The following is a 23,013-nucleotide window of genomic DNA, read 5'->3' on the forward strand; positions in this document are numbered from 1 at the left end:
GGGGCTGCCCTTCACCTGGGCTCCAGCATCCCAAGAAGAAGGAGAAAACTCCCCTGACCCAGGCATTTTCCCCTGGGCTGTTTGAAGCAGAGCATCCCCTCCTGTAGTCTTCACCCAGGAGGAGGGACAAGGCCCAGTTCCTTGACAGGAGCACCTTCACTGCAGAGGGGCAAGCCAGGAGGAGCTGCTCTGCTGACTTCTCCTGTCTGCTTACATTTCCCTGGCAGATAAGGGCAGCATTATTCTTATCATTATTCTTGTTGTTGTCATTGTTATTGTTATTATGGTGAGGCACTGGAACAGGTTGCCCAGAGATGTTGTGGATGCCTCATCACTGGAAGTGTTCAAGGCCAGGCTGGACAGGGCTTTGAGCAACCTGGTGTAGTGGAAGGTGTCCCTGCCCATGGCCAGATGTTGGAACTAGATGATCTTTAAGGTCCCCTCCAACCAAAACCATTCTATGATTATCATTAATATTATTATAATAATCCTAATCATTAGTTGGACTCAGAGGTGTTTGAGTTTGGGCTGAGAAAAGCCTGTTTTAACTGCCTGTTTTCCAGAAGGAAAACTTACAGAACTTTTATCATAACTCTTCAGATGGAGTCTCATGAGGGAACAGGGTTTTCTCTTTTTTTTTCATTTCTTATTTCTAAGTTCTTAACTAATTAGGATGAAATGACATTGTCACACAAGGAATTAATTGAATTCTGCCAGTACTGCTTAAACTCTTTAAAGCATTCCTACCTAAATAAGCTCTTTGCTAATACGAGCTGAATTTTGCAGCTCTCAGGGCCAATTTTTCCACAAAAGTAAATGGTATTTATGCACAGGGAGGCCTCAATGCAATGCCCTCTATTGCGAGTGCTAATAAAAGACTGCTCTGGTTTGGCTCTTTATTGGAATAACACTATAAATAACCTCTTTGTAACAAGGACTTTTTTAAAAATGGGAAAAGTTTTGCTCCAGACCCTCCTGGTGCACATTGTGCCACCATCTGGCAAATCTGGCTTTCAGGGTCACTACACCTCCCAGCACTGCATTCATGCTGGGGAAGCGAAGAGTGCCAAACAGGTAAAAAAAACGCAGTTTTGAGAGGAAAGGCATAAGCTGCCTGATGTAAAGCAACACAAAAATAAAATCTGCACAGTTGAAGTATGCTTTGGGAAGGGTCCATAGCACTTACTGAAGCAAAAGTCATGCTGATTTACTGTCTAAGACTGCTGGACTTAGGCTTTATATTGGTGTATGTTACGCTTGTGGAAAAGAGCTTGGAGACATCTCATTTTCCTACATTAGATTAATTTTATAGAAAGAGTGCTGTTGTGAGCAGTATTGGCAGCGGAGGCATGATTGCCCTTGGAACAAGACCAGATACATAGCTCAATGGCAGCAAAAAGATCTACCAGTGTTGAGAAAGAGGTGACATAATGATTTAATGCAATTTTTATTTGGATGGTAACATATTTAGAGTTTATATTTTCTTGTCTTTCTCCAGAAGACCCGAAGCCTCCAAAAAGCTCACTCATCTTTGTTGACTAGCTTTCAAAAATAGCATGCATCTTTTTCCTCCACAGTGTTTCAGGTTTTCTTAGTTTTTACTTTTCTCAAGGAGATATTCTTAATGAATTGGCATTTGACATTTTTTCCTTTGTCAATCAGGTTTGTACGTGGTGAAAAAGCTCTGCTTGCAAGAAATTCCTAGCATATTTTCTCCCATATCTTAGTCTAAGTAACTAACACAGCAAGCATGTTTCCGTAGAGTCACAGGTAGTCAACTAGAGCACGGAATGAATGACTATTAATGAAATCGGGGTGATTTCTCAATTTCTACAATTTTTATTATCATTTAATAAGTGAAAGCCCAAGATAAATTGCTGGTAGATATGTTTGCCATATTGAACAAGATTGTGGTAAGGGTTTGAGAAAACTGCATATGAGTTACAAATTCTGGTTCAGGTTACTGCAGAGTTATTGTAAGAAAACTGCTGTCTCAGGAGTCATTTTGTTACTCAACACTGGTGGATATGTACTGACTTTTTAATACACATTGATTTGATGGAAATAAACAGGAGCATTAAACTTTAAGGTGCTGTTCTTGAGCCTTACTCAAGACATACTGAGGAAGTAGCTGGGAAGAGGCAGGGCAGTATGAACTTAACCAGCTTCAGCTTTTTGGGGTAACGTGGGAACAGCTGTAACTTCTAAAAAGCTGAGTAAGGAAGTTGAGCCTCTTTTAGCAGGAGAAATCTCACTAAATCATGCGCAGAAGCAGAAAAGCAACTGGATTGGGCAGGATCCAGCCTAACAGCAGGGGACTAGTGGGGGAATTTGTTTGACATGGGTGGTCTCAAAGGAAGAGCGGCACAAAGGACGTTGTATGAGGGGTTTATGCAGCCTAACGGTCTGCCAGTATCACTGGCCTTTCCCCACTTCTCTCTTCATTGATCATGCCGTGCTCTTTTATGACTACTGAGGTTTTACCCTCTCTCCCCCCAATACGGGAGCTGCAGCCACTCCTGAATAATGCAACCAGAGACTCTGAGACAGCATCTTTCCCTGAATGTTATGTAAACTATGACTTATTCCCAAACCTTTAATTTCTAGTCCAAATGCCCTGAAAAGAATGAGCCTCCAGGGAAACGGTGTACTTTGAGAGACAGAGCCAAGACAAAAGGCAGGATAGGCCTCAAGGGATGGCTGGGGATAATCCCGGTCTCCAGCCCTGGGAAGATACCGCTAGACAGAGTGCTAGCACCAGAGAATTGCCCAAGCTAGGGCAATTAATCATGCAAGGAATTTGACTGCTGGATACCCCTGAGGCAGGAGACGGCGCACGAATCAATAGAAATTACTTCATCTCTAATTCACCCAAATCAAGAGGACTCTTGAGAGAAGGACTTTTTATAAGAGCCAGTAGTGATAGGACAAGGGGCAATAATAAATCTACCCTGAAAGAGTACCCTGAAAGAGGGTAGATTTAGATTAAATATTAGGAAGAAATTATTTACTGTGAGGGTGGTGAGGCACTGGCACAGGTTGTCTAGAGAAGTCGTGGCTGCCTGGCCCTGGCAGTGTTCAAGGCCAGGCTGGATGGGGCTTTGAGCAACCTGGTCTAGTGGAAGGTGTCCCTGCCTGTGGCAGAGGGTTGGAAATGGATGACCTTTAAGGTCCCTTCCAACCCAGACCGTTCTGTGATTCTATGACTCCCGCTGTCAGAGGACGGTGATGCCTTCCAACCCCGTTCCAACCTCCTTCCAACCCTTCCAACTGTTCACACACGGCATGCATATGTTCTGTCTAAGAAAGGTGTCACCAGCACATGCAAGCTGCGAAATCTGGCATTCAGAAAGTTTAGGTGTTTGAGGACTAAGGCTGCTCATGCAACTGCTGCTTGGACTCCTTCTGCTAAAGGTTTTTTGATGGCAGCCTTAACTACTTGATCAGATAAGTATCTTCCCTGCAGAACTGCTGTGCACGAGCAGTGCCGTTAGTTGCAGTGTAGCCCTTTCTGTCTGCTGAAAATTGAAGATACTCGTTAGCGCTCCACCAGTCTCAATGTGAAATTGAGATTGCTTCCGGTAAGCAACCCATTTTTGGGACAGGGACAACCTTCAGGCAAACACAAGAAGTTCTACTAAGCAAAAAAAAATGTGTCAAGAGTATTTTAATTTTAATTTTAAAGGATTTATTAGGAGGGAGGTACATGCAATGGGGTCAGTCTCTCAGCCATGTCTTCACCTTAGAAAACCAGTGCAGCTCCACTGTAAATCACAGTTATCTTAGCTGTCAGATTTAAACCCATAGGTGTCATGTAGGTACAAACAACTCACGATAAATATCCTAAGTGTTTACTATGACTGCAAAGCATCGCTTGTATCGCAGTGCACTAAAGCCTTTTTCCAGGGGAGAAAACCAGCATGCAGCTGACAGCTGTTCCCTCGCTGAGCAAATACTTCTTCACAGGCACCGCCACCCTGGGCTAGCTATTTCAAAAAGGAGACGGGGGGCCTTCATCAGAGTTGATTATTGCCAGAAAGAATAAGCTGCAGCCTTATTTTCCCCTTAGCCTGATTTATAAGGCTTTTTCTATTGCCATTTGTTTGCTTGTTTTCCACTGGCCTGGCAAAGTTTGCCAAGCTCAGCGAGGTGGGAAGAAGGGGCTCATTATTTTGTACTTGAGCTTGGTGTTGCTCTCCCGCAGCTTTTTCCATACACTTCTATGGAACACGTTGAATTTGCATGCAATTAGAATTGCTTTTGCAACTCACTTTTTACCTCTGTGTGGCTGTTCATCTATTTGTAGGGACAGAGAGCGTGCTACTCCACTGGACTAAAGTGTGGAGATGTGAATGAACGTACTCCACTCGGTGCAGCTGAGCACACTCCGGTATTACAAGTAACCCAAGGGAATGAACTTTTCCCTAATGTAGCCTAGGTCTTGGGCAGGCTCAGTGCTCCATCAAAAAGTAACTCAGTTCAGCCAGTGATACTAAAAAAGAAAATATTTAAATTGAGGGCTATTTTAATTTTCAGAATATTGCTGACTGCTGTGTCTTCCCTCTCCCTCCCTCCCCTCTGATGTTTTGCTCAATTTTCTACCAGGTTCTCAGAGGAGGGATTGTAACCATGCAAAACAACATAAAAAAGAAATTATAGTTATAACCAGAAGACAGCAATTCAAACCTGAGAAAAGAGCCATTTTGGTGAATATGGGGGATGAAAGGTCACTTTTCCTACATCAACCCATAGATACCACGGCACAGCGAGAACACAGACATACCCTTAATGCCCAGCTGCAAGTCCAGTGTCGATTACGAGAGCCCAAGCAAACTTTGGGAGCACAAGAAGGGGTTTCTTTCAGTTCTGCCAGGTTTTCAGTGTATCCGCATCGCTGCGGTTACATTGCATAAAATACAAAAGCAAGAACACGCAATCAGATAGCAAATGCTCACTAGCGTGGGGCTTTACCTGAAACGAAGGGTAAGTTGCGCTGTGCCTCTAGTCCCATCTCAGAAGTCATTAAAAATAAACAGATAAGAGAGATGTTGGCCAGCAATTACAGAGCGGGATTTATCACGTCCTCTTGAAGCTCATGCTGAGACATTTTGGTGAATCGAGGCCATGGGGGTGGCTGCGGAGGGCCTGGTGCAGCCCTTGGGAGCTGTGCACCAGCCTGGGGGAGGGAGAAGGCGTCCCAATGGTGAGTTGCTGCCGGGTGGGCTGTGAGCTGTGGTCTGTGGGGTGTGAGCTATGGGCTGTGAGCTGAGGGCTGTGAGCTGTGAGGTGTGAGCTGTGGGCTGTGAGCTGTAGGCTGTGGGGTGTGAGCTGTGGCATGTGAGTGGTGACCTGTGAGGTGTAAGCTGTGGGCTGTGAGCTGTGGGGTGTGAACTCTGGGCTGTAGCTGTGGGCTATAGCCTGTGCTCTGTGGGCTGTGAGCTATGGGGTGTGAGCTGTAACCTGCAAGCTGTGAACTGTGGGCTGTAGCTGTAGGCTGTAGCTGTGGGCTGTGAGCAGTGGGCTGTGAGCTGAGGGGTGGTCCCTGCGTGGGGCTGGGGCCGGGGGGTCGCGGGAAGCCGCAAGCGGGGCCGGCCACCGCGCACCGCTTTGGCGTTGGTCCCGGCGGGAGGTCGCAGTGCTGCCGGGGCTCTGCCCGGGACGGGGCTGGGAACGACCCTCACCACAGCCCCCACGCGCTCCTCCCCTACCTTTTCCCCCAAACACCCTCCCGCACCGTCCCCTCTCGCACCCCGCAGTCCCTCCGGCACCGCCCGCCCCGGGGCAGGCTCCCGCCGCCGCCTCCCCCGCTCCGCTCCGCTCCGCCGCCGGCACCCGCTCAGGAGCCCGCGGGCGGCCGCGCAGGAAGCGCGCTCGGCCGCCGCCTCCCCGCCGCCGTCGCCGCCGCCGCCATGGCGGTGCGGAGCCGCGGCGCTTGGCGGCGGCTGCTGCTGCTGCTGCTCCTGGCCGGCTCCGCCGCCAGCCCGGCGGAGGAGGGCGGCGGGCGGCGGGAGGCGGGCGGCGGGGAGCACGGCGAGGAGGCGGCGCGGTCTCATCACGACTCCTCGTACGGCACCTTCGCCAGCGAGTTCTACGACCTGCGCTACCTCTCCGAAGAAGGTGCGGCGGCCGGGGGCAGGCAGCGGGCGGGCGAGCCCGGCGCGGGGAGGGAAGGCCGGGCCGCGGCGGGTAGTGCTGGTGGCGGCACGTTGTTCAGCACGAAGGCCAGCGCCCGCCGCCATCTTCCGCCCGGGCGGCCGCCACCGCTGCCGTTCGGGGACCGGGAACGGGAACGGGACCAGAGGGCAGCCCCGGGCGCCTTACCCGACGGCCGGGCCCTTCGCAGGGCCGGTGCCTCGCTCCCCGCCGCGCTGCGGCGCAGCGGCACCCCCGGGCCCGGGCATCTTCCCTCCCCGGGCGGGGGCTGGGCAGCCCAGGCCGGGCGGCAGAGCCGGGGGCTGCGGGGCTGCGGCAGGAGCCCGGGAGGCGGCCGAGGGGGCTGAGAGCCGGGGGCCGGGCGCTGTCCGGGTCCCGCTTTGCGGGGCAGCCGGCAAGGGCTCGCCTTCCGAGGTGCAAACCCCCTCGTGGAAAGCTTTCCGGGCTGCTGACTTGAAAGGAGTCCTGGGTTTTGTGGGTTTAAAAGTGCTGTGTGATGTCTTGAGTGACAGCAAACGCAGTAGTCGTGGGTTTTGCGGTGGGTTTCTTTCGAATTTGCAAATGGCAGGATCTTAAAACTCCAATTTTGTGGCTGGGCTGCATTGAAAACCAGTTGTTTGGTGCATCTGAAAAAGAGGAAGAAGTGAGAAGGTAGGGTGTCCTGTAGCCAGTCTTTCAGTGATGCTCTGCTACAGGCTGCTGCAAAATTTTGACAACTTAATACATTTATGCTGCATAATTTACCCAGGCCCCTGATACAGTTCATGGAGGCTGTAATGTGCGGCTTACAGCATACTTTCTGTCTCCATTGGCATTGTCAGAAATCTAGGAAAGTGAATCAGGGCTCCCAAATGCCTAAAACTGTAGTTTAAATGTTTGTTTGCAGATGCTGTAGCTAACCACAGTATTTATTTCCTATTCAGTGAAACACTTTCGGAGGACTTTATAGTTTCACAACTAGGACTCTGGTTTTCAGTTGGCTAAGTAAAAGAGCATCTATTAAAATATCTGCGTTCATGCAACAGACAAACTTCTACAAGCCAAGACAGAAAAGGTCTATTTGCAAATGTTCACGCTTTCTCTTTGGTCTACTATTGTACATCAGACAGGGCATTGCTTGGAATCATAGCTGTCATTGTCTGGCTTTTCTGGATCTTCCTTCACAATTGATGGCAGGCAATTCCCAGTTTTGGTACTCCTTTACCTTTTACTGCAGTGCGTGTTTAATTTTACTTCCTAATGTAAGACGTGTTGTAGGGTCTTTTTAGTATCCATTCCTACAGCTCTGAATCTGGTCCTCTGCATTTATGCTTAATACTGTCATTTATGGCTAAGGCCTCAGACTGAGTTCCCTTACAGATTTCCTGAGGGGACTTGGTGATCTTAAAGGTCTGATTTTGGTTGGACTTGATGACCTTAAAGGTCTTTTACAACCTAGTTGATTCTATGATCCAATGATTAAGAGTGCACAAAGAGATAGCTGAGTGGAGACCCCTCACTGTTAGTTAACTGCACTACTCTGTGTTTCTGCTTCCTTGAGTTAACTTTTGCCGTCAGTGTAGCAAAGCCATGCTCCAGCACCCTTGTCCCTTCTTGACGAATGTAGGAAACCTGAGAAATTTTTTTGTTTTCAGTTATCAGTGTTACTTTGGTACCTGGATCCAGGACCATCTGAGCAAGAGATTGTGCATGTGACAAAGTAGTCCCTCATCTGAACAGTTCAGTGTTCAGCAGACAAAGTAAATGCTATTGGAAAACCTTTCTCTTTATCGTTATTACTTTTTATTCCTTGCATTTTATTTAGTAATGATTTATTCTGATTATACAGGTTACCCTTTCCCTACTGCTCCTCCAGTGGATCCATTTGCAAAGATCAGAGTAGATGACTGTGGAAAAACCAAGGGATGCTTCAGGTCAGTCTGAGATCAGAGTGCAGATACCTTTATGCTTGCAAATGCTGACCAGTTGAATTGGAGACTTTGGTAAATGTTCTATATTCATTTTAATAAATGTTTATTACTTAAAAACATACTTTGTAGAGATGGACAACATTATTTGAGGAAACTAGATTATTTAAGGATATACAGCATAGTTATGGACCTACAGTTATTTCATGTTTCTTGTGTTTTCATGAAGCACTTCCAAAACCAGGGCTAGGAAGGTCAACAGAGTAATACTGTGTGTAACTAATGGCTTGCCATGCTGTTTAAATACTATACATTCTTACACTAAAAGAGTAACAATTGCAAACAATTAATGGTACTTTGTGTTTAGCGTAATATAACACGATTTACTGCCATTATACCAAAATGCATTTTCATATTTTTTCCTTGCACAAACGTAATTAAATTCCATAGTAGGAAATTGTAAGGAAAAGTGACATGTATTTCCAATTCCATTTAGGTATGGTAAACCTGGATGCAACGCGGAGACTTGTGACTACTTTCTAAGCTACCGTAGAATAGGAGCTGATGTTGAATTTGAGTTGAGTGCAGATACAGATGGCTGGGTGGCAGTGGGATTTTCCTCAGACAAGAAAATGGTAAGACGTGTACAGTTCTTGATGTTGACAGTGTGCATGCTTTTATTTGCTAGGATATAAGTGGTTTATATTAGATCTGTCAGAAACAGAGCATATGAGGAAAAACTGACTCACTGAAAACAAAGCACTGTTTGGTAGCCACCCTGGGAGCAGAAGCCAGGCCTACTGCTTCCCAAAAAACTGCTGCATCCTTCCTAACATGTCCTTTCTGTTCTTCTCTGAGAAGTACAACATTCAGTTGTACTGTTCAGTATTTCAGTTCAGCTCTGGATGTCTCAATGTTACTAGCTTTTTATCTTTTTATTAGAAAAGTTCTCAGGGATAAGCCATTTCATGTGGAAATAACCTGTTGTGCTTTATGTCAGTGTTACTTGGACAAAAGGCACATCAGAAACTAAATAGCAAATAATTTTATTCTTCAGTAAATGAGCAGACTTTCAGTGATATAAATATGACTTTCACTGTTAAACTCTGGAAATTATTTTGTTTCTTTCATACCTCTGTGTTGTTCCATTGAAGCCACAAATGTGACTCAAAATGATTCCTGCTAATTTAAACATACATACTCTAGAAAACAGTCTTGTTAAAATCTGTTCTGTCTCTCCTGAATTTTATGTGGCTAGGCTTTATGCTTATTCCTGTACTTACTTTTTCATTCAAAAGCTTCACTTTTTATTATGTTTCAGTAAGCAAAACAGGAGCATGTACTGTGTGAACTTTAACAACGTGAGCCATAGACAACTTAGGCAAAGATGTTTTGTCTGGTATCCTTGGTAAAATATTTAAGATTAAAATGCAGTTCATAGTGTAGGTGTTTGTATACAGAAACACTACTGAGTATATAAACCAATACTGAGTCTATGTCCTAAATCACAAGTCAGAGGACAGGACTGTTTCTCATACAGTTGTAAGCAGTAGTCAAAAAAGCCCCCAGAATTTAGACATCCTAAACATGGACCCACAAAATGAATGGGAGGACTTGCTCTGACCTAACGATTTTTATCGTACCCAAAATGAGAAATAGAAAAACTGTGAGGGCAGGTGCTTTTCAGTCCTTACTATGTATGTTTTATTATGAGACTGTAAATAAGCAAAATAAAGGTAGAAGTCTTTTGTATCATGAAGAACAATTCATGTCATGAGAAGCAGTTCATGTTTTTAATGTTGTGAGGAACAGTTTTACAGACAAATTTTGGGAAGATTTCAGATGCCTGGAAATGCAAGTACTCAACAGGGTTTTCAAAGCAGCTCAGCACCTTTAAGTATTTGTCCCCAAGCTATCAGAGATTGTGTAACCGGTTTGTAATTCAGATATACCTGCAGCAAATCCATGGTGTCACTGCTTGCATCTCATCAGCCACCTGGAAAGCAGGTATTACCTTTTATCCCAGGCACACCAACCAGTATGTTATGTCTCAGCTTCTGGTAAGAAGAATAAAGTAAGTGTAAAGTAAAAGGTTTTGCTTCCAAATTTGCTGCCTACGTGATCTAATGCCCATCAGTTAGCTGGACTAAACCAGCTAGAATCTGTCTTCCTCTCTTTTCCCCCTGCTGACTTCATCCTTTTCTTAACTTCCAGGATGTTTTGGTGTCCTGGGATGTGCAGGCTCTAACGGTAAAATGACACTGGGCCAAAACAGCTTAGCTGTGGGAAGTGGGCTGTGCTTTGGAGGCCCTATCAAAATGGATAGCTACAGGAATTCAGGAAAAAACCCTATTTTGTGTCCTTAATAGATTTTTTTTTTAAGGCTTGCGACCTATTTCTTTCTCTCAGATAACGTTATCCTTTTCTGCTTGCAGGCTGTTGTGCCCAGACAGGATTTTGTAATGTCATTCTGTTAACTGAGATTCAGAATGCTTTTGTCTTTCCTTTTTTTTTTTTTCTTTTCTATGTGAAAACAGCTTCATTTTTTCCTCTTTGTACTTTAGAATGAGGGGTTTGTGCTCAGATATAGAAACCTTAAACTTGGAGAAAGTTATGGGCAAGGATAGGCTCAAGGCAGAATCTGGAAAGGTTGCCTGCAGCAGCACTGAGGTCCAGAAACTGTTCAAGCACGTGTTTTACCTAGTTGTCCCATTTTTCCTTAACTTTTGACACATCTTTTACAAATCACGTAGAAATATTCCCAAATTGATGAAATGCACCCTTTTCCTCTCCTTTCCCTATAAAAAAGAACTGAGAGATGATCACTCTAGCAAGCATTGTGTCTATCATCAGCATGACACATCAGAAAGATTAATATTGGAGAAGTAGGGCCTGTATTTAATATGGCACTGATACCTGGATAGTAAGGGTAAGTAAATATTACTATCCACTTTGTGCTTTTCAATCTGACCAAAGACAAATGGTTAAGGAAACAAGTATTTGTGTAATATAACTTAGAGGGAGTGAGAGCCGCAGGTCTTGATGTGTTTTAAATAATTAAAATTATGTACATATATGAGGAAATGCTTTGTGACACTTTCGTTTTCCTTCTACCAATATGTACCGTGTAGGGAGGAGATGATGTCATGGCTTGTGTTCATGATGATAATGGAAGAGTCCGAATACAGCACTTCTATAACGTCGGTCAGTGGGCTAAAGAAATCCAGAGAAATCCTGCTAGAGATGAAGAAGGGGTTTTTGAAAACAATCGTGTGACATGTCGATTCAAGCGTCCAGTATATGTTCCCCGAGAGGAAACCATTGTAGATCTGCACTTGAGTTGGTACTATCTGTTTGCTTGGGGTCCAGCAATTCAGGGTAAGTTGATTTCTGTGTTACTGACAGAACTGAGGTGCCAAAACTGATAAATGTCTTTCAGTTACATTATTCTTACCAGACTTCCTTTCTGTTAATGAACTAAAATTCTGGCAGGATGAGGCTTAAAAACAGATAAAAAGGAAGACAAGGTAAATAACAGAGTAATACATGTCTTGTTTTCCTGACTATATAGTTATTAACCTCACTTCCCAAAGCTAAATTTAGAAGAACTTCATAACTAGAAGTTCTGATTTCCTTTGGAGGATGTTTATCATTTACTTGAATTTCATTTGTTTTATTCAGAAGTTTAACTTCTGAAAGCAAAAATGACCCTACTCACTGTAATATTGCATGCTTCTGTAGGTTTGAAAATTACTTGGCTGTCTACCTGTTTCTTTGGAAGAATTATAGAAAAAAATGCACCTGATGTTATTTCTTTCTGCCCTTACCTGTTAAAGGTTCTATAACTCGTCATGATATAGACTCACCACCTGTATCAGAGCATGTTGTCAGTATTTACAAGTATGAAGATATTTTCATGCCATCAGCTGCCTATCAGACCTTCTCTTCTCCATTCTGCTTGCTCCTCATTGTTGCACTGACCTTCTATTTATTGATGGGAACCCCATGACTGGTGGAAAACAGCAAGAATTTGGCAGTGGAAGTTTCTCGGGATGGACGGCTATATGGATGGACAATGCATTTTTCTATTGGAATTTATATCACACCACCATCCTCATCTAGGTGCTTTTGAACATAGTTAGCTTCTCAGAAGAATGAAATAACCATCTCCTTTGAGTGGCAAAGTGGTGACAAATCATTTAAGAATAATCAGTGAACATATAGGAGAATATTTTCAGTGTCGTGACTGCTTGCTTAAAGAAAAGGAACTTTTGTAAAATCAATGTGCGTGTGCTATGTGTGTTTGAGAGGGGTGTCTGTATGTGTGTTTAGGAGAATTTAGTGATGGACACCTTATCACATAACAAAATTGCCTTCCAAATTGCTCCCAAAAAGCGAATTTGGGAAAACATTATAATGTTGTTTGGTACTTCTGGAGAAGACAGCACAATTCCAGGCTCAGTTTCTGAACTTAAGATCTGGATACCGACACAGCAGTATAAAACCTGCCCTTCAGTAATGGACAGTTCTCCCTTTTTTTATATATTTATCAAGGTTTACATGGCCTGGTACTTTCCAAAACTAAAGTACTGAAGCAAAACTTTCATACTGAAGCATTAACGTGATTTTTTTTCAATGGAAAAGAGGTGATGAATGTCTTTATTATAGTAGTGTTTAAACAGCCTTCTTGAAAGAAATGGCTACTTCTCCTCTGAGTGAGATATAAAGTTATTTAAAAAAGGGGAAGGGAGAATACAGTAGTGATAATTTTCCATACATAGGAAAACCACGTGTAAAACATGCAGAATATAGAAGTTCCCAACAAGCCATAGGGTATCCTCCCAATAGATTTAATCAATTTTTCTCTTTTTATGCAAAAAAAAACAAACCAAACCACCCCAAACCAAACAGTAACTTTGCTGACATGTAAATATGTTTTTAACAGTCATGTAGGAGTATGAAGTAATCTGTTTTTCTGTGTTGTATGCTTGTATATCCTGTTCATCTTAAGGATGAATATGGGCAGCTGGTGTTAACTTACATAGAAATGGAAATATAATTGAGATTATTTGTAAGGAAAGATAGGGATTAATAAGAAGAGAAGTAGCTTTAGTTTCATCAAACTGTTGCTAAAATGTAGTTACCGTGGAAAAAGGTGAGGTAAAGAGGAAGTACATTAGATTTTTTTATCACTAATAAGTATTACAAAGATGAATGCTAAATATTACAGAAATGAAAAGTGTCAAAATGTAATTATGAGCCACAGAATATTATGAAAAACTTTGAGTTTTTATGGAGAATTTCTGTTCTTCACCTAATAGGAAGTGTATGACACATGTCTACATGTAGCAATTAAATGTGCTTAGATAAGGTTGCTCATTCACCTCTCAACTTGCATTAAAATTCTATTTAAATAGAATTAAAATTTAAATTGTGCCAAAGTTCTAATGAATGTGGTACGCTTGAGAACTCTGCAACATAGGATCTGGTACAGTATGGGATGGACCTCCTTTCTATTCTCGTTGCTGCATACAGTGTAAAAAGATTAACTAGCTTTGCTGGGTTTGCATCATTATTCACAGACTGAAGTTTGTAGACTAATATCTTTTTAGACTCAGCATTCTTCAAACCTATGCTTAAAGTATATGAATTCAATTGAAAATTAATTTATCTCCATCACAAACACTTTATTCCACTTTCAAAAGAAAGATTGCTTAGCAATACATATTTACACTGATGTCTTTAAATATTTGTTCACTTAAAATTACTGGACTAGAGTTCAGGAGAGGAAGAAAAATTCCGAATAAAGTGAATTTTATAAGTGCATATAATAGCTTTATTTAGTATAAATTACTTCTCTCAAGCAGGATAACATGCTTATCATCTGGTGAAATCCAGAGTAGAGACAACTTAATAAGGAAGGTCTGCTTTGGTCCATGATGGCTGTAAACTTTAGCCTTAAGACTGGCTGAAGCAGATAGCTGAAGCCTGGATAAAGAGTTTTCTATTCAGCAACCAGGTGAAGTGATGAAATCATTAGGGCAAATTCTTTCTCCTTTGTGCTAATTTGTAGACAGCTGTGATAACTGTGATCTCTGAGAAGGAACTGCACTATTTAAAGTAGCCTCAGGGTTGCTTTAGTTTATGGCCTTGTATTTACTATTTTAGTGTCAGGCATTTACCTGATTACCCACCAAAGGGCTAATCTAATAATTGTAAGGTACTGAAATAGGATAGAAACTCATTTTGGCTCCTCTTTTCTTTAATACAGCGATGGATTTAGGATAGCCTGATTGGACCTGTGTGTAGAGGTATGTTAAAGATGACAATACTAACACCAAGGTAAATGTGCAACACCCATAGAACTGCTTTCCACTTACATGGAGTCAGACATGGTTAAAGTTCAGGGTCTCAATTGACAGTGAATTCAGAGCAGAGGCAGAGCTGCTTGAGGATATGTCTCCTGCAAAGTAAAAACTGTTTTTGTCTTCAGCTGTACTAAGGTTCTAAAGCAGGGCAAAAAATACATTTGGTTGGTTTTGGGTTTTTTTAACCCTTTTTCAGTTTCCTTGTCGGTGTCTGTCTGGTGTTTTTGTAATCATATTTTTCTGTTGAAGTATTAGCAAAAATGTGCATTTCTGTAAAAACTTTCACCCAAGCTTTGAAGTACTTAATTAGCACCAATTAAGTATTTATAATCAAATGGGTGGAAATAAAAAGCCACAACAAACAGCAAAATGCTCTATTTGGCATTTCAGCTGATGGTTGAGTTTAGCTCTGAGTTTGTGAGAGTTGCACTTCCGAGTAGGAAAAGCAGGAGTATGAGATTCAAGTTGACAAACCAAGAAGGTACAAGTGTTTAGAAATTTCTAGTTGGGAAGAAATATGAAAAGAAAAAGGCATAAAAGAAATGAAAAGGTTTTAACTCAGCAGTATTTAATTTTGAATGATATTTCTTAAGTCTTAACATTTGAGTGGGCACAGTAACTTGTCATGGAAGGTATTTTGGTTTTCATGTATTTGGGTGGGTTTTTTTCTTTCGATATTGAAAACAAGGATTTGTCCTTGTTATAGAAAGTCACTACAAAGTAACTTCCCTAAAAGTAATTTTGAAGTGATTATGACATTTCAAATTTTTTTCTTTGTTTTTCTAATTAACAGTTACCAGCATAAAGTAGAGGAAAAGGCCACCTGTGGCAAAGGAGGCAGACGTTTCCTTCTCAAAATCAAAAGAATTTTTAGGTTTTTTTATGGTGACTACTAGCAAGCAGCTGTTAAGCACTTTAGCAATATGTTCTTTTTATTTTGAGAATTACTTGCTGCAGGGTGACCTAATACAGAAGCATAGAGTTTAGAAAGTGCATGTTTAGAGTATGGTGTCCTTTGGAAACTTAACTTTGATTATTAATAAGAGAGATATGACTGGCAAAGACCATAAGATAATAATTAACATCCTCAAATAGGTTCTTTCCATGCAGAAATTCAGTTGTGGCCATTGGTTGTAACATTAACTATGTTATCATCTTCTGCTTACTCTGTCCATCTTAACTAGAATGCTTTATACTTAAAGTTTGTACATTACTTGGAAGTGAAAGCAGGTGTTTATATTTGTGACAGTGCCTATTGCAAAGGGACCTTGTATTTTGACTGTGGTGTCTGACTGGTACCCTGCTACAAATACTAAGCTAGGCCTGAAATTACATTGATAAGTAGGGTAGAAAAGAAAGAATAAGAAGTGGAGAGGGCAGGCTTTCAGAAAGTAATTTTTTTCTTTGCTGCAATTAAACAACTGTGTGTATTTTTACGTCTAGGTGAGATAACTCCTAGGCACTGTTTGATCCCACCCTTTTCCCCCCCTTTCTTCTCCACTGCCCAAAAAAAACCCCAACCTGATAATGGTTTGATTTGATTTGATAGTTGATTTGATAATGTTATTGGATACCGGGTGATGCTTGCTTCAAAATTCCATTGCTATAAAAGAAATGCTCTGGTTTCGAAAGAGAGCATGTTGAAATGAGAAAAATTTGAAATCCCTCTGTGGCCGCCTTGTCCATTTTGATTAGTTTTGCAGGACTTGGATAGAAAGAAAATAAGCACTTGTGGCCTCCCTAACCTGAGGAAACATGCAGATTGGGTTAAAAGTTGTCAAAGCTGTGTTTGGCACTGACTCTTCCAGTCTTCAGCACAGCGATTAGAGAATACTTGGAGCATGGCCTACATGAGCAAGCCCTCCAGACAATGGACTTGAAGCTTGCTTGGGGCACCATATCCTGGTTCTGAACCAGCAAGAAGAGCTAGTTGGAACTAGATGATCTTTAAGGCCTCTTCCAACCCAACCCATTCTAAGACTCTTTTGCCAAACTGTGGATGGTGTGCTTATTGTGAGTGATAGCAACTAGTCTTCAGCTAAGAAGTACCATGCTCCTTGTCAGTAACTCGTGTCCTGTGCCTGTTTCTGCATATGCCTTATGTTATTTAGTGAGGTAATAATGAGAAGTCTTAGTCCAGCTGTGAAGAGGAATTAGTGGGTAAAGAGGACTGACACACAACTGTTTTGATGATTATCCAAGTCACAGAAATCTGTTGATGATACTCCAGTTGTCTGTAAGTAAATGACTGCTATAAATTTAAGGGAAGACAGAGGTCTCCCTGCTTTTTTTGCCTGTCTTCTCCTTACTTTCCAATCCCTCCAATGCATCAGACACTTACAAAGAAGCAAGTTATTCTCCTTTTAGAGAATAGACCCTCTTGTCTTGTCTTTCTGGACTCTTCTGTGTTCACTGGAAGTTTGCACATGCCATACTTTAGAGACAGAATTAAAATTTATGTGCCAACTTCATAACTTTTATTAGCATTTAAATTGCATTTTGTAACTCTGTGCTTTTGCTGTTTCACCACATTGATCTGTAGCAACTTTTTTTTTTTTTTTTTAACATCTTCAAATAGTTTCCCCAAAGAAAAGTATTAGGTAATAGCTTTAGGAGAAGGAAATGTATTTCACAGAATTACAGAAATTCTAATAACACTTATTTTCAGAGTTCCCTAATGTGAAAAGTGCTAATATTTTATACAAAGCATAACTTTGTCTAGAGCCTTAGATTTATGATAGAAGTGAAAACATTTAAATACTACAGTTGTTTCAATGCTTCGTGACATAACTTTGCATGAGTTGGCATCCTGTTTCAACCCTAGCTCCACAGTGTGTAAGGAATGGGCAAAGCAGTCTGAATGCTACACAGAGGTAGCATTATGTGGTGACCTCAGATAATATGGGATAGAAGGGTGGAGAGACTGATAGTAAGGCTGAATGACAAGGAAGGGCTACTGCTTCGGGCACGCTTCCTATTTTTGCATGAGTTTACATGTGGCACTCTTAATCACAAGCAAATATTACTTGATGTGAATAGAAGGAAGAGAGTCTGTCTTGAATGAGAATTAAGCTGTTACGCAGGTCCTGGCTGTGTCAGGGCTGATGTGGGCACAAGGTCAAACTATGCTGCAAGACGTCTACTCCCATCTGACTCCAAGATAAGAGCTAGAGGCTTGATCTTGCCTTTAGAGGTATAAAAGCCTGTCCAAACCCCATAGGTAGTAGCAGCAGTCCGCTGCTGTGGGAAGTACCGGCTCACTGGCCATTTTACAAACTACTCACAGGAGTTTGAGTGTCAAAAGATGGGGGCTATAGATCTTTTTCTTAACAGCTGTCGCTGTACATTATCTATCTGTTCTAATTAAATTTTCGTTATCACTATTTCTGTAGCAGTGTGTTAGGGCCCGATACAGCACTCCCACAACCTGCCGAGCACAGACATGGATCAAACTGGAAGGTTTTAAAGATCTCGATTTCCTGAGTTCAAAAATTAGTTTAAAAAAAAAAAAAAAAAAGCATATGTCGACTTTTCACATCTTGTATTTTTGTATTTATTTTTTATGTAGTTGTTTCTGTGGAATTTATGTGATTTTTGCAGATACAGAGTAAATTCTAAGTAAACCTTCCTTTTCTAAACCTGTTTTATTAATATGAAATAATAATTTTGTTATTTTTCATTTTATTCCTTTGATTTTTACAATAGGTTTGGTAAAATTATGTATGCCTGAACTTGGTTATTTAACTTATCTAATTTGGGCTCAGATAGTGAGGCAAAACCAGTGCAATTTTGAAATGTCAGGGAGGATGTGTGCAGCTTGTGGAGTTGATAGGTGTGAAAAAGCAGACTTAAAAGACATTACTTGCTTTGAAAATCTGTGACTTGACTTGGCAATAGCAATGAATCTGCTGCAAGGGAAGGGGCAGATTTTTTTCTTTTTTTTTTTCTTGGATTGCTGAGTAGTTTCAATTGCACTTACAGATTGTATCAAGTTCAAAGGGACCCATAAGGATCATTGAGTCCCACTCCCTGCTCCATGCAGGACTGCCTAAAACTAACCCATATGACGAAGAACATCATTGACACTCCTTGAACTCTGATAGGCTTGGTGGGGTGACCACTCTCCTGGGGAGCCTGTTCCAGTGACCAACTGCCCTCCCGGTGAAGAACCTTTTTCTAATGTCCAATCTGAACTTTCCCTCACCAGCTGCACAATCAATCACAACTGTTGCTTTTACCCTGCTTCTGCGGTTCTTATCTAAGTAGGAGTGTTCTTTTAAACCAATGTGAGGTTGGGATACGTGCAGGACTTCACAGCCTGTATTTTAGAGCACCTGCTGCTCTGTATAGGCTCGTTTTGATCTGCAATTAGAGGCTGTTTAGGAATGTCCTTACAAGGTGAACTTTCATGTGGTGCTCTTAAGAAACTTTCTGTAAAGTTATGCTCTTTAGAGAGTTACAGAATTACTTGATAGCAGCTCTTTTCTGAGCTGTTTCTAAATGATACTCAAATCTATGTTTGCACTTTTAAGGAAGTAATTGGATTTTTCAAAAGTGCCAAGCAGGCGCAAACCTTTTATGGCTCCAATGCCTGCATAGGGCAGTGAATATTTTATGCCAACGAGTGATTGCAACGTTTTGCCTGATTTAGTTTCACATCTCCCTCTTAAGCTTGACATTATTCAGCTCAATTTCATAAGATGGTATTAGTAGAAGACTAAATAAAGGAACTTGAGTTGTATGCCAAGGAATAAAAATATTCTTGCTGATTTTTCATAACAGTAATCTGCAAGGTTTAATGAAAAATATACTTCCCAGAATTAATATTTGGGCAATGTAATTTTGCTGAAGGTATTTATGTGTGTGTAACTCTGAGAATTATACAAGAGAGTTTAAAACCAAAAGGATAGACTCTGCTTTGGAGACGAAGATAAAACACAAACCTACATGTTCCCTGACTTCTAGCTGGGTTTTGGGAGGCAGAGTGAATACATAGAAACCTGAGAAGTTACCTGTACAGTATTAGCTTTTTGGGTTTTATATGCTAACCTTCTGTTACCTTGTTAGGTACAAAAAATAGCCTCACGTTAGTCTTTTTACAGTATTATTTTTTTATTTTTCCCCCAAACAAGGTGAAACAAGTACAAGTTTGATCAGTCAAGAAAATATTGTCATGCAGAGTATTAGGATAATGGGAAAGGAAGTACAAATGCCATATTTAAATCTCAGTGGAAAAAAAATCTTATTATTGAAGCCCAAAATATGGCATCTGTTTCTGAAATATTGGACTACTCATGTATAAAGCAGTGATTTCTTTTTAGTTGTTTTCAGTGATATGAAACCAGTGATAAACACTGAAATAGAAAAAACTGCCACAATAGGTCTTCTCTAAAGCTGGAAGTATCATTCAAGTCTTGACACAGAGTCAAAGATGAAATTCTAAACTGATTAACTTGTTAGAAAAATGAAATGGTGGGACCCTGATACTTGCGTGTGATGTCCCCATGCTTTATGTAGGCAGATACATTTTTGTTAGCATATTTGAAGCATCATGAGTTCTGTTTAGGTTAAAACAGATGCCTGGTATGCCTTGGTATTTCTGATTAATATATTCTGAGTTTGCTTTAACCTCTTTGCAAGTAAGCAGACTGTCATAACTGTGTTAACTCTTGCCACTCGTTTTGTATTACAAGAAGTTTCATGGTTGAACCTGAAATGTCATCTCTATCTTTTGACTTTGTTCAGCATTCTCAAGGCTAATACATAGATAAAACATGCAAATAAGCAACTTGTGTCTATAGTGTTAAGTGGTGATCTGCATTCTTTATGCTAGGCTCCGTTCTGTATGCCAGTACCTAGCATCTATATGAAGCCAATGATCATTTGGTTGGATAGGAGTGCAGAACTGGGGTTTTCCAGTCCAGAAGTAACCATCAAACTTCTCTGTATTTAAGGACTAGTCTTTTCAGAAAAATAACACTGAATGAATACATAATGAAATTATGGTGACCTATGGAACTACTTTACAATCAGTGCATGCCCTAAAACACTGCTTTGTAACATCTGTTTTATACTAAATGTTCGTGTTCAAGTGAGCCTTGTTAGCTATTTGACAGTGACAGACAACAACATTTATAAACCTGTTATAATAAATGCCTTTTTAGTCTAAGAAAATGTGTGGTATGGCATTTATAAAAGGGGGGAAAAAAGTCTATGTGAGGCTAAAGAAGCCTTTGCTGCTGCCCTATGTTAAAAATTCCTTTCTGTGCCGCGGGCTTGGATTTATTACTCTGAGTAATTGCATTTAATTCAGTGAGGCTGATCACAGTAGCAAATTAACAGATGTGGGAAACTACATTTTTCTTTTACCATCAGAATCACAGTGAAGCTGCAAATAAATGTAATCACCTGCATTTTAACAAAGAATTAACCCAATTGTCACTTGCTATAAGAGAAATGTAGAGGTTTCTGTGATGACCTCTACGCTGTGTTTTTGTAATGTATTTGAAGCAACTATCATCAAGTTGCCAATATCAGAAATCTGGGTGTTCTTTATCTACTGTCATCACTGCCCTATTGCTTGGCCAGACAGAGCAGCTCCTGAAGCAGTGAGAACAGGCTTTTGCAGAAAAGAAAATTAAATGGTATTAGAGATTGGCAACAGAGAAGGAAATCCCGTGAAACTCAGCAAGCAAAAGCAGCTGTAGAAGTCTCAAACAGGGATGCTTCAATTTTGGAGATCTCACAGGTTTGAGCAGGTATTTTAGCTCCTTGCTGGTGGAATTGAGCAGAAGAGTTGGCTCAAGGCATCAAAAGATTTATTGCTTTTACACCATGTGCTCCATTTGTTGTTTGTCGTATTGCTACCCTGTAGCTTCAGGCAGCAAGAAAGGATGGCTCTCATGTGTGTCAGCTACTTGCACACTGTCCAAGCGACCATGATCAATAGATGCCTTAAATATATTCAACAGAGGGTCTGAAATTATATTGTCTTGTGCTATGTAACATTTGACAGATTGGTAAGGCATTTTCTGAAGAGGATATTATTTTGTCATTAAACTGGGGTGAATTAATGAAATGAAATTAACCTCAACATTCACAAACGTTAGTAACAGAGGTTATAACAAGGGATAGAGAGTTGTTTTCTAACTACACAGGCCAGTGCTGACACCTTGTGGCTTCTTTATTATTTCATAGTTTCATGTGGTTATTTCCAGTATAAATCATAATTAACTTGCTGTCGCCAGTGTTGTCTGTCTCCTTTGCTTCACGGCCACCTCTGTACCCAATATTTTACTATCATGTGTAAGACAGCTTGTAACTTTGAGCTGTGTTGACTGCACATAATAAGAACTAGAAGTGTCTGGTTTTTCTTGAAGGGGACTCAGAAAGCTTCGGTTCAGTGCACAAAATCATGGGTCATTGTGCAGCAGCAGCAGACAGAAGTTACAAACTTCTCTCTTACTAGCTAATACCTCCTTTTATATTTCCCTTTACATAGAAGAACACTGAAGACTACCATTATTTACCATATGTGTACTTTTAGGCACATACCTGTTTTCTGCATTGACACAAAAGCATTCCTGTGCTGCCCTCTTCACTATTGAAGCATTACTAATTGCAAAAATACATCCAAAAGGACTGAGAATTTCCAGCGGTATAGTACCGTGAGGTGCACTTCTTACCTATGGCCATAAAAATGTCTAAATCATGATTTATCAGTGCAATTTACCCCTAGATGGGCATCTAATCTACAATCACATAATGCTTCAAATCCTGAATAAAACCAGCTGTGAAGGATGCAGTTGTTTGAAATCTGTTGTGGAAGTAAGTTTTCAGAGCTTGAGGTATGCCTTGTGAAGATCGCGCATCGTCCCTCAACTCTCACCTTGGAGCTTGTTTTCTGATGTTTATGGTCATGTCCCTGTTCTTAAGTGTTCATGTTGTGGCCCTACATGAGTTAGAAATCTTTATTTCATTGCATTGTGGCTTTGGTTTTGTTTGTTTGGGGGTTTTTTTAATTCTTATTTTATTTCTGATATGTTATTTATAATGAAGAGTAAAGCACAGAATTGGAAAGGAAAGGTTTTCTACAGCAGGGACCAAATCCTTAGCTTATGTAAATCAAGATTTATAGCTTCTCTCCAGTCAGAGGTGCCATTAATTTCTATTCCTGAATAACGTGACTGCCCGAGTCTGTTAGGAAAAATGAAAGGAATAAGGGTGTGCCTATGAAGGTTTGACTTGCTGGCATCTCTGTTTATCTAACTCCCGCCATGTAAGCTTTAACTGACACTTGCTAATTGAATTTTAATGCAATAAATGTATTATAATGAGCCATTAGAGTCTCTCTTTCTTTGGCACATTTCCTCCACTTCGCAGGAACTGAAAAGGTTCAGGTGGTGAGGCACACTTGGTACATATTTTGGCACCCTGCCAGGAGGCAGACCTATCTGATCAAAGAGCAGTGAGTGGCAGCATCGTTTTAAGGTGCAATAAAAGCTTCTCATACAGAAAACTGCTTGTAATGCCTCGTCACCACCAGGATCAAACGAGGCACCTGTAGGTCTATAAATGCCTTCACT

The 23,013-nt window shown here is 41.2% G+C and overlaps 1 protein-coding gene across 1 annotated transcript; it reads left to right on the forward strand.

Moving 5' to 3' along the window:
* The first annotated feature begins 5,797 nt into the window (after positions 1–5,797).
* Positions 5,798–22,765, forward strand: FRRS1L (ferric chelate reductase 1 like). Its single transcript, XM_030490967.1, has 5 exons — positions 5,798–6,117; positions 7,982–8,066; positions 8,557–8,695; positions 11,192–11,438; positions 11,897–22,765. Exons 1-5 carry the CDS (start codon positions 5,910–5,912, stop codon positions 12,067–12,069), a joined length of 852 nt encoding a protein of 283 aa, XP_030346827.1. The 5' UTR covers positions 5,798–5,909; the 3' UTR covers positions 12,070–22,765.
* The last annotated feature ends 248 nt before the right edge of the window (positions 22,766–23,013 follow it).

Source organism: Strigops habroptila, chromosome 1 (assembly GCF_004027225.2).
Source record: "Strigops habroptila isolate Jane chromosome 1, bStrHab1.2.pri, whole genome shotgun sequence".
NCBI lineage: Eukaryota > Metazoa > Chordata > Aves > Psittaciformes > Psittacidae > Strigops > Strigops habroptila.

Bases quoted from the DNA above. Each gene is read 5' to 3' on its own strand.
- FRRS1L (XM_030490967.1), top strand. From the start codon at position 5,910: ATGGCGGTGCGGAGCCGCGGCGCTTGGCGGCGGCTGCTGCTGCTGCTG. The intron at 6,118-7,981 runs GTGCGGCGGCCG...CTGATTATACAG, and splicing joins GCGCTACCTCTCCGAAGAAG to GTTACCCTTTCCCTACTGCT. The intron at 8,696-11,191 runs GTAAGACGTGTA...TGTACCGTGTAG, and splicing joins TTTCCTCAGACAAGAAAATG to GGAGGAGATGATGTCATGGC.